The sequence below is a fragment of the Danio rerio genome, chromosome 25, assembly GCF_049306965.1.
Source record: "Danio rerio strain Tuebingen ecotype United States chromosome 25, GRCz12tu, whole genome shotgun sequence".
NCBI classification, from domain to species: domain Eukaryota; kingdom Metazoa; phylum Chordata; class Actinopteri; order Cypriniformes; family Danionidae; genus Danio; species Danio rerio.
Window position 1 is genome coordinate 15569074 of NC_133200.1, and position 12581 is coordinate 15581654.

The 12581-nt window shown below is 36.2% G+C and overlaps 1 protein-coding gene across 18 annotated transcripts in view; it reads right to left on the reverse strand.

Annotated features, from left to right (window-relative positions):
* The window catches only part of nav2b (neuron navigator 2b), a 159163-nt gene that overhangs the window by 116797 nt on the left and 29785 nt on the right, over positions 1-12581 (reverse strand). For 7 of the 18 annotated variants that reach the window (XR_012400329.1, XR_012400328.1, XM_073942949.1 and 4 more), the window contains exons 1-3: positions 10204-10855; positions 1835-1952; positions 1321-1373 (exon numbers count right to left, since the gene is read on the reverse strand). Coding sequence is in view for 16 of the 18 variants with exons in the window: in XM_073942949.1 (XP_073799050.1) it covers positions 1321-1373; positions 1835-1952; positions 10204-10428 (396 nt within the window). In the remaining 2 variants the exon portion in view is untranslated. Of the gene's footprint in view, positions 1-1320; positions 1374-1834; positions 1953-10203; positions 10856-12581 lie in introns of those variants that run through there. The other 11 variants (XM_073942957.1, XM_073942956.1, XM_073942953.1 and 8 more) reach the window with 2 other exon arrangements.

Sequence of the window (12581 nt, forward strand, 5' to 3'; positions counted from 1 at the left end):
ATTTTCTTGTCGGCTTAGTCACTTTATTAATCCGGGGTCCCCACAGCGGAATGAACCGCCAACTTATATAGCAAGTTTTTACGCAGCGGATGCTCTTCCAGCCGCAACCCATCTCAGGGAAACATCCACACACATTCACTCACACACTCATACACTACGGACAATTTAGCCTACCCAATTCACCTGTACCACATGTCTTTAGCCTACCCAATTCAACTGTACCGCATGTCTTTGACATGTCTTTGTCTGTGGGGGAAACCGGAGCACCCGGAGGAAACCCACGCGAAGGCAGAGAGAACATGCAAACTCCACACAGAAACACCAACTGAGCCAAGGTTCGAACCAGCAACCTTTTTGCTGTGAGGTGATAGCACTACCTACTGTGCCACTGCCTCACCCATAGTGATGTATATTTGAATTGAATGAAAGATTCTAATAGGCACCTAATTATTAAAAAATTTTTAAGTTTATAATTTAATGAGATACATTTTATACTGAAACACACATTTTTTGTTCCTATAAATGTAATATGTAAATCAAGTCAAAAACCACAATTTCACAATAAAATAAAACAAAACAGATTATAATATAAAAGAAATAAAATAAAGTATTTAGAAACAGAAAAAAATAACATAATGTATTATAATATAAAAAGAAATAAAATAAAATAATGAGAAAAAATAAAACGAAACAAAAATTTAATTAAACAAAAAACATGTTATAAAATAAAACTAAACAAAATAAAAAAATAAGAAACAAAAAACTAAAATAAATAAAATAAGATATAATAATAAAAAAAGAAAAAAGAAACAAAAAATAAAATAAATAATATAATGTAATATAATATTATATAAAAATAAATAAAATATTAAGAAAATAAAAATAAAACAAAACCAAAATAAAACCAAAAAATTATAACATTTTATGATAAAAATAAATAAAATACAATAATTAGAAACAGAAAAAAAAATAATAATATCATATCATATAATGCAATATAAAAAGAATTTAAATTCTATAGCAAGAAAATAAAAATAAAACTAAAATAAAACTAAAAATAATAAATAAAAATAATAAGAAATAAAAATAAAATAACAAGAAACAATAATAAAAAAAATTAATATAACATAAAAAAATAAAAAGGAATTAATCAGAAATAAACAGAAAAAAATAAAATAAGAGTTTTACTTTAAGTTTTAAATTCACAAATTTTTCATTTTTCCTTTTTGAAGGGTGGAAGTTCGTTTTTTTATCCTTCTTTGAACTCACAAAGACTCAAAACATAACATAAAAATGCACAACAAAAGATTTTAGTTTTACCATTTCAGAGCGACTCTCTGGAAATCCGTTGATATCTGCAATCTTCTCATTTGCTGAACGAAAAGCAGAAAACAGAGACATTTAATTAAAGCAACTATATTTTCCACCTGTTACTTGGTTCATAAATACATTGTGGTGTGGTCTTTTGTATTTACAACAGAAATGAGAACAGGAATGCATTACCTCCTCTGGCATATGTTTATTTTATTTTGGCTTATTAAAATGTTCACAACTCAGTTTGTAGCCTCATAAACCACCCACAAATTGCCCCTTTTCAGAAACAGATCCCATAAAACACATTCAAAGTAATAAAGGTGGTTAGTTTCTGTTATGCTCTTGTGCGTGTGTGTGTGCGTGCGTGTGTCCGTTGCTTTCCTCCTTCTCTCCCTCCTCATTATGGTGAAAAATGACTGGTAGAGGCGAGCAAAATGGTAGGTTTTATGTATTCTTTTCATCTGAAGGAAGAAGAAGGGTTTGTTGAAATATGGAAAATGATTTTTATCTTTAATCTTACCTACAACCTGAATGATTTCTGCCAGCAAAACGCCATCCGCAACATCCTGCTGGAGGTCTTTAATCAGGCGTTTGTGTCCGGATTTGGCGAGGTAGTGGTTTGCCCAATCTGTATAAATCTGTATGCAAAAAAAAAAAAAAACAGACAGCGACGGATTGAGGAAAAGACACTTAAAATCCAGCTCTGGGTTTAAAACTTATATGGATGAAAGACAAATGACCACATTGTGGTCCATCAGCTACCATTTACATATTAGAGTGCAGACAGAGAAATTTATAAAGAAAACCTATTGAATAGTCAAGTCGTCCATATATTTATATATAGTTATTAGCCCTACTGATATATTCGCCCTCTTTATATATTTTCCCCAACTTCTGTTTAATGGACAGAATATTTTTTTCATCACATTTCTAAACATAATAGTTTTAATAACTCATTTCTTATAACTGATTTATTTTTTTTATCTGTGCCATGATGACAGTACAAAATATTTGACTAAAAATTCAGCTTGAAGTGTAATTTAGAGGCTTAACTAGGTTAATTAGGCACGTTAGGGTAATTTGGAAAGTCATTGCATAACAATGGTTTGGTCTGTAGACAATCAAACAAAAATATGGCTTAAGGGGTTAATAATATTGACCTTAAAATGGTTTTAAAAAGTTAAAAACTGATTTTATTCTAGCCGAAATAAAACAAATGAGACTCTCTCCAGAAGAAAAAAATTACAGAAAATACTGTGAAATATTCCTTGCTAGAAAAATTCCCATGAATTTCAAACATCATTCACCAGTGTCAAGTTCTATTAAACGGCGATTTTAATCTTTACCATAAACATCGGTGTGTTTAATCTGAACTATAAACTGTTCTCCCAGTACTGCTGTGTTATTTAATTGCTTGTAACTAACTAAAAAAAAGTGTAAAAACTGAATCTCTCTCGACCAAACGCAGATTTTATTGCAGTGCCCCGAATGATTAATAAACATATGCAAATCACTATCATTCATGTGATCATTCATGTTACACAGGTTTAAATTGAGATCACAATCTTTTTTTAATGTTTAATTGCTTTAATGTTTTTTAATGTTTAATTAGCTTTAGACTGAATTCATTAATGCAAGCTAAACATAAAGTGACAGAAAACACTTTTAATTGATAAGAAAGCATTAAAGTCCCCCCAAAACTTTTCAATTCTCATTATATTTTACAGGGAAGCCAAAATACTTTCATACACGTGATTTGAATGACACCGGAGGCGACCTCTTTGCAATTGTTTTAAATGTTGTATTAACCTACAAATTCAAAAAAAGTTATTAATCCGCGGTTCTTGTGCACTCCAAACTGTGGGTTGTGATCCGTACTACATCCTCATTAACTTGCATAATTAACCTAGTTAAGTCTTTAAATTACACTTTAAGCTGAATGCTAGTATCGTGAATAATAAAAATTAAAATAAAAATAAATGCAAAAAAGTCTAGGTCTTCGATGAAATGTTATACACTGTATTAATTAAATATTCCAGGATTTTACCTGCAATTTAGCAAATCTCCATTTAGGAAACATAATCAAGTTTAAAAGAGCGCAATGTGAGAAGTGGAAAACACCCTTTTAATGGAGATTCCTTGACCATTTTTTAATGGCAACTTCCAAACACAAAACTAAAATGAGACATTAAACAAACTAGTAACTCCAATCGTCACGTTGTTTCACAAGCCAGTCAACTGTGTCCGAAACGTCAACCTAGTCCTTGTACCAAAACGTATTTGGCTACTTTTTCGTTAAAGTGAAGCATTTTCCGGCACCGAGGCCAATACAAAGAAAGACATAGGTGCAGTTTAAGGACACAGTAGTATATTAGTACCAGTGTTTGCAAAAGGGTGCCCACTATTGGCCTCTGGGATTGGTGTGTGTGGTGTCCATATGGCCAAATGCCCACCTGCAGTGCGGCTCACCACTGCTAATGGAGCACTGTAGTAAAACCTCTATGTGTGTGTGTGTGCCGTAATTACAGGCCAACTGGCTTAGCTTTTCATTCTACACCGCCACATGAAGAACTTGGCTTTTCCCTTCCTTCGTGGCTCTACTGGACGTATGAAGTTATATAAACACATGTATGCACACACGCGTAGATGTAAATGTACAAAGCGCTGCAGCAGACATTGCGACTTTCCACCGACGATTTGCTTTGACCAGGTCAGCAGGTCTATTCTTACAAGGCATAATATTTTTAAACATGCTAAAGTATAAACACATGAGCTTGCAGCGGGAGGCTCTGAAAACAGAAGGTATGATGGTGGTAATAATGGAGAGATGAAAATATGAATTCAAACACATATTGTGCCACAGTGTTATTTCAACATCAACCATACAGTTGGTGCAGCTCAAGTCAGAGTGGAATATAGACACAACAAAATTTGAAACTAAAAATAACTAGAACATTCTTTTTAAAATAAATATATACTTTCATTCATTCATTCATTCATTTTCTTTTCGGCTTAGTCTCTTTAATAATCTTGGGGCGCCACAACCCATCACTGGGAAACACCCATACACTCAGACAATTTTAGCTTACTCAATTCACCTGTACCACATGTCTTTAGACTTTTTGGGGAAACCGTAGCACCCAAAGCAAACCCTTGCGAACGTGGGGAGAACATGCAAACTCCACACAAAAATGCCAACTGACCCAGCCGAGGCTCAAACCAGCGACCTTCTTGCTGTAAGGTGACAGCACTACCTTTTGCCCCTTAAATATATACTTGGTACTAGGGTTGAGCCCATAGACGATGCCATCGTCCATCGCTGATGACCAATACACAACACGATGCTGAGCTGGCATCGCTGATGCTCCGCATTGCCCCCTTCACAAACCCGCTCGCGATAAATACACACACTGGCCCTGTTTACACTAATACGTCTTTGAGTTAAAATGGCATTTTAGAACGATCCACATCCACACCATGTTTTACCTAGCATTTCTGAACAGCCCTGCATCCGCTGGAAACGCACATCACGTGACCACACACACACACACACACACACACACACACACACACACAAACACACACACACACACACACACGAGTGGTGCTCACTGCAGAGCCACACACGCACACAGCCACGGACTTCTGTCAGAGTTTCAGAGACATAGACCAGTGCACGTCTTTATCAAGGTTGTACTGCTGGATCGCGTCTCACTACAGTTGTTAAACGTGACATTCAGACATCCCAAACAAGTCTCCCGGACGTTCTACACGTCGCGCGCAGTCTATCAACACCCCCTCCTCCTGCTTTTCAAATGAGGATGATGCCATCGTCAATCGCGATGTTTCACATTAGACATTGTACGATGCCAAATAGGCCGACATTGCCCAACCCTACTTGGTACATCTTAATTTGTTTGATATTTTATTATGTAATGCAAAAAAAACACCACACACACACACACATACACACACACACACACACACACAACTGGTTCCAGATCCTGACTCCTTACACTCTCACAGCTGAAGCTGCTCAAGTACTGATTCATGAACTATACAAGCAGCACAAACACACACAATGCTGCCGAGTCTTGTCTACTGTTTTAGTGACACTACAACACATTTTCCTTTGTCTTGGAGTGGTGAGAGTTCCTGATTAACATGCAGGGATAGTTGGTTCGGATCCAGGCTGATACGGCTATTTTTGAATTGCTTTATATCAGTTTGAAATGCTTTGTTCTTGTATCGTTATGTTTCAACATTGGTCTGACATCCAAACAAACACTTTGTAAAGTGTTCGAAACACTTTAGTCACATGATCTGGGTGTTTCAGATCATGCTTCGGTGCAGCGCTTCAAAACACTTGCGCTTCGGGATCTCGACACTGTGTTGAAACGGCAGTTTCAGGTCGGCCATCCTTAATGTTTGCTGTGTTGACCATTGCTTACCTGACTTCCCTAATAAATCTGCATTTGGATCCGCACCCTGTTGTCAATGTCACACCCCATGGTTACAGTTTGGAAAGATTTTACCCATTTAGATTTCGATTTGGGATGATCAAGTCATTTTCAATGCATTATATTTGCATAAATTATAATAAATTACAAGTATATATATAAATACAACAAAATGGTATTGAAATTGCACAATTAAACAAAACAACATAGTCATCATTGTATAAACCACTAAAAAAAGAATAATGTTTAATAATATTTCTATCTTTTAATATTCAATAATTCATAGAATCTTGCGATGTGCCTATAGTGAATGCACACATTGGGATATATTCCGCAGCCCTATTTCAGTATAATACAATGATACAATATTACAGTATCTAACACAATTAGGGGCGACACGGTGGCTCAGTGGTTAGCCTCACAGCAAGAAGTTTGCCGGTTCGAGTCCCGGCTGGCTCAGTTGCCATTTCTGTGTGGAGTTTGCATTCCTTTGTTTCTTCCAGTGTTGCCGTGGGTTTCCTCCTGGTGCTCCGGTTTCCCCCACAGTCCAAAGACATGCACTAAAGGTGAACTGAATTAACTAAATTGGCTGTAGAGTATGTGTGTGAATGAGTGTGTATGGATGTTTCCACGTACTGGGTTACATCCACTGTGTAAAACATATATGAGTTGGCGTTCGTTCCTCTGTGGCGACCCCTGATGAACAAAGGGACTAAGGCGAAGGAAAATAAATGAACGAACAACACAATTAGCACCCTGTATGGAAGGCTATTTCTGCCATAGATTTGTGTGAGAAAAAGCGTATTTGAGAGATGTAAAATTACACTATGTGTAAGAAGGTCACAATCGAATATATAAAGTTGCAATTATGTGCATAAAAGTCTTTATTTGTAGGAAATTAGTCAAACAAAAATTTGAAGTTGTATAAAGTGTAAGTGGCACTACACTTAAAAGCGACTTTTGTCGTCCATTTAAACTCCTTATTTAAAATGAGCTGAAAAAACACAAATCTTGAGGGCATTTTTGGAACAACGTGATTGTTTTATGTTTAATCTATTTACATTTGTAAAAACGATTAAGTTAACTTAATTGATTTGTGTTAAAAAAAACATGAAGGAATTGTGTCAAACCCATGATTTTATTACAGTGTACACTGTAAAAAAATCCATGGTTCCATACAATCAATTTGTGTGGGGACAACATGAAGGAATTAAGTTAACTTGTTAGTTTTTACAAATTTACAAATTACGTTGTTTCAAAAAAAAACCTCAAGATTTGTGTTGTTTTAACTCATTTAAAGTAAGGAGTTTAAACAAACAGCGAGCATAATTTTTTTTTGAGTGTAAAATTTGCAATTATGAAAGTCATAGCTGTGATTTTAACTGTAAGATAAAAACATTTACAATTACAAAATCAAATTCAGGACTGTGTAATTACATATCAAAAGTGAAATCCTTATGTGAAAAAGTTGCATTAACAAAATATAAAGTTGCAATTATGAAAAAGAAAGTCATAATTATGAGACATTAAGTCACATTGTGAGATATAAAGGCACAATTACTAGAAACAAAGTACAAAGCAGGATACATTCATTCATTTTCCTTTGGCATAGTCCCTTATTTATTAGGGGTCTTGACAGAGGAATGAACCATTCCAGCATATATTAGCCGCAACTGTGTACTGAGAAACACCCATACACTCAAATTCACACACGCACTCATACACTACACTATGGCCAATTTTGTTTACCCAATTCACCTATAGCGCATGTCTTTGGACTTTGGAGGAAACCGGAGCACCCGGAGAAAACCCACGTGAGCATGGGGAGAACATGCAAACTCCACATAGAAATGTCAACTGACCCAGCCGAGGCTCAAACCAGCAACCTTTTTGCTAACCACTGAGCCATAGCAAGATATATCCACAAATCATGTACCAGGATAAACAGCTGCAATTGCAAGAAATAAAGTTGTAATTATGAAAAAAAAGTAGCTGTAATGTGCAAGAATAATAAAATGATGGAGAAATAATTAATAGATATGAGATATAAAGTTACAATTAAGTTGAAGTTTGAAGATAAAGTATGAGACGATGTCATAATTGTGAAATTACCAGTAGCTAAGTCAATTGAGAGATATAGTCAAAACATCAAAGCCGTAATTATGGCATACAAAGACTCTGTGATATGTAAAGTGTAAATATGTACAAGAAATAAAGTGACACTGCAGAATAAACAGCCACGATTACAAAAAAAAACTTGGTGGCTCAGTGGTTAGCACCATTGCCTCACAGCAAGAAGGTCGCTGGTTTGAGCCCCAGCTGGGTCAGTTGGCATTTCTGTGTGGAGTTTGCATGCTCTCCCTGTGTTTGCATGGGTTTGCTCTGGGTGCTCCAGTTTCCCCCACAGCCTAAAGACATGCAGTATAGGTGAATTGAATAAACTAAATTGGCAGTAGTGTATGTGTGTGAATGAGTGATTATGGATGTTTCCCAGAACTCTGTTGCAGCTGGAATGGCATCTGCTGTGTAAAACATACGCTGGATAAGTCGGCGGTTCAGTCTGCTGTGGCAACCCCTAATGAATAAAGGGATTAAGTGGAAGGAAAATGAATGAATGAATTGCAAAAAACAAAGTCGTAATTGTAAGAAATAAATGTGCAATTATGAGAAAATCGTAACTGTAAGATACAAGTTGCAAGAATGATAAAGTTTCAACTGGTAAATAAGTCAAAACTACAAAAAAAAGTTTTATTTAAAGTCATCAATGTGTTATAAATTCACAACTATAGTAAAGTCGCAATTGCAATATAAAGTGCGGTACAAATTTTACATTTGTGAAATATGATGGCTTAAGCAAAAACATAAAGATGTGAAGTTGCAATTGTAAAATTTAGCTGTAAATGTCAAAATGTCAATAGCAAAAGTCGCAATAGCAAGATACAAACACATTACGACATATAGATTCACAATCACAAGAAACAAAGTAGTAATTGTAAGATATAAACTAATTAATGAAGGAATTGTGCATGTAAGATGCAAAGTTGAAACAACATTATTGAATAAAGTTGCAACGGGTAAATAAGTCACAACATCAAAAAAAAACATTAAAAGTCAAAGATGTGAGATATAAAGTTTACAATTATAATAAAGTCCTGATTGCAATATAAAAATTATATATGTGAAAAAATAAGTCAATATAAGTACACATAAGACAATATATAAAGATAAAGATACAATTTTTCATGTCACAATAGTGAGACTGCTGTAAATGTCAAAATGTCAAATTTGTAATAAGAGATAATAAAGATATATAGTCGCTTTTACAGGAAAAAAAGTCACGTTGCAAGATGTCAAATCTGAATTATGTAAAACAAAGTCAAAAATGTTATATGTATAATCAACTTACAATATATGGCTATAACTGCAAAAACGTCACATTGACAAATATTCAATCATTCATTTTCTTTTTGGCTTAGTCCCTTCATTAATATGGGGTCGCCACAGCGGAATGAACTGCCAACTTATCCAGCACATTTTTACGCAGCAGATGCCCTTCCAGCCACAATCCATCACTGGGAAACATTTACAAATTTGAAAAACTTTAGAAACAGAGTCGAAAGTTATAAAGACAAACAGCAACAATGTAACAATCACAAGAAACTAGGTCACACTGACAAATTACAAGACACAAGATACATTTTAAGATATAAAGCTACAAGTGCAAGTAACTTGGCAGGAATTGCAGGATTTAAGAGTAGTAAGTAGGAACTACTATTTTGAAAAAATACAATAAATGTTGTAGTGTAGTTATAAAAACACACTGTGAGATATAAACATGCAAAGTGAAATTTTAAATTGCAATTACAGTAAACAAACTGCAAGATTTAATAGTTGGAGGTAAAAGAAACAAGTCACAGAGTTGACGAAACTACTATTTCGAAAGTTTACAATAAATGTTGTGGTGTAGTTATAAAAACACACTGTGAGATACAACAGCTGCAATTATAAGTCCCAAAATCTAAAGTCGCAACTGATTCATAACACGTCAAACATCTTACTATAAACAAAGCCACTATGAGATATGAAGTCAAAGCATTAACTTGCATTCATAAGGAACTAAATCTAACTTTTAAGTTCTATTAGGAGATATACAGCAGTCGACATTTGAAGTGGATCAAAAACGTTCTTCAAGATTGTCCTACGGCATGAATGGGTGTTGTTCAATAGCTTAAGGACAACTTTGATGAAAGGATTTTGATCTGCTTCAAATGTCAACTGATTTATATTGATGAAACAAGCAAATACCACAAGCACAACTAAAGTATATATCACTACATTTCATTTAAAGTAAGAATTAAAAGCTCATCTGATAGCACAAGAATCAATGTAACCACAAAGCCACAAACAAATGAAGCATCAGCATTCCAACCTGAGGGTCTCCTGAGGTTTCTTTGGCAGTCTGGTACTTTCTCTGTAAGGTTGCACTGCCTTGACTCCTGCAAATGGGAGACTTCAGGGGGATTAGGCTGGTTTGCATGGGCTTCAGAGGTCCATTCTGGTGGGTCACTGCCCTGGCTGGAATGGGCAATGCGGTGCCATGAACAGGTTTGGGCAATCCCGACTTCATCTTGGAGACGACTAGAATAGCAGGCATCTTCTAATGCTTTTACATCCAACCCCGCGCACGCTGGCACAAAGTTCCAGAAGGCTTGGAGAAACCACACACGCTGACTTAACAGCTGGAGCGATGGGAAGCACATCCACAAACTCGCATTCATGCAGCACTGCAGCACAGACGTCTTGCTAAACCTTCTAATAATGTGATTTTCCCATGACAATCGGCCAAATCCTTCCCCGTCATCAGCATCTTCTGTGTTTTTTTCTTGTCCAATGAAGCTCCAGACCGTGTAGGACTCCGCCTGCCACCTGCTACTAGTTCCACAGTGTTGCCCGATATAGAAACGAACACACTCTGGCAGGCACAGATCACAGATAAGTGGGGAAAGGCAAGGATGCAATTTGTTGTCAGAGGAGAAGAAACCTACAGTTTGCACATGGACATGTAAGCAGCCTCCAGATGCAGTGGCAGGGAGGCATGACTATCAAGCTTGAGACGGATTAACAAGCCATTCGTGAGACAGCAGATGTGTCTTACAAGGAAACTCGATGCTAACACCCCTAGGTGACATACTAATCATCTATATTGTCATGATGGCCACTTGCCAACATTAAATATTTGTGGAACTACAAACCATGAATGAAATTACTTAATATGTGCAGTTATGTATTTTATTTTGTATGAAAAAGAAGTTTCATTCTATCAAAAGTATTATAAATACCAAACATTTATGATGTAGGGAAAGAAACTATTAAGTTCACTATTTTTTCTACCAACTATTCGAGTGCATAAAAAATTTAAAATAAAACTAGGGCTGCCAACACTTTCAAATAAGTGTTATTAATCTAATAATAATCAAAGTAAAATATATTTATAGTATAACTTTCTTTTATTAAACAAATATTTCAAAATAATTTGAATATATACTATTAATGGAAATGGAAAAATAAGTCAAGTCTCCCACACTAATTTTGCTCCAATTCAAACTATTTCATATATAGCTGTGCAGTTACAACTTTACAAGTACAACTAATTGAGGCAAAAGGCTAAGGAGATTTGTTTGTCCTTGTTGTCATCTCAACAAGGCAATTTACCCACTGGCAAAACATCTATAAATCTATTAAATCTATTAAAATGAGAAGAAACTCAAAACTGCCTTGAAGCCAGTGCAGTTAAAGTGATGCAGTTTTACCATGATTTCAAAGTTAAGCCTCATTCGCCCTGTTCTTTCGGAAGTCGCTGCATTCCCATGCCCGGTTGCATTTCTAACGGCATGCTGAGAGAGCGAGTGTTTGACTATTCACGCAGCCCTGAGCCGAGGCTTTGGGAGGATGAAATTCTGTTGGAGCAGCAGTTTTGAGTGTCTGCAGATTGAACCCAATAATCCCTGTGGGGACGAGTGAAACTGCCTCTCTGCAGCCTGGCACTGATGCAATTGTTTCCTCTGAGAACCACCGTCCACTTACTCCAAAACTATGTTGAATGTGCAAAACTGGATATGATGATGCCAGTCCAGCACTTGAAAAACTAAAATACTAACTGCTGCTGAACAGACACAGTACGTGTCAGACAATGTTTCTTATAAACAGAGCCATGGAAATGGATTGTTAAACAATTAAACTTAACTCAACAAGTGCACAAATTTGGTGACTAATGTGTTACCAACCACCCACCAAAACGCCAAACACCAGTTAAACTAAACAGTGCACCAATGCTGGATTCTCATTCTAGTCATTTAAGTATTTAAATGCAGAGCAACAAATAATATAGATATTACTCACACTTTGTGATCACTGCTCCACCATTTACTATTCTACTGGTTGAACAAACATGCCAGCCAAAGTAAGGACTCTACAAGACCCCTAAAGGTGTTCTGTGACTCATTCTGAAAACGTAGCCCTTTATACAATAATGGAGAGAGTGAAAACCCGGGCTCATTGTGGTAACGTAGCCCTGCGGACGTTTCTGCGGACCGCGAGATACATCCTTGGAGGAACGTATTCAAGCGTTTTTTGTTTTCGCGGATCCGCAAGAGGCCGCTGTGCACGCTTTTTCGCGTCTCGGGCGCCTCTCGGGACCGCGTGCCATTCGTGCCCGCCAATCGGCCGACCCGGCCGCTCTCCTCTTCCTCCTTCCCTAAACCCGAGCGACGGTTTGCAAAAGCTGTCCAAAAAAAAAAAAGCAAAAGA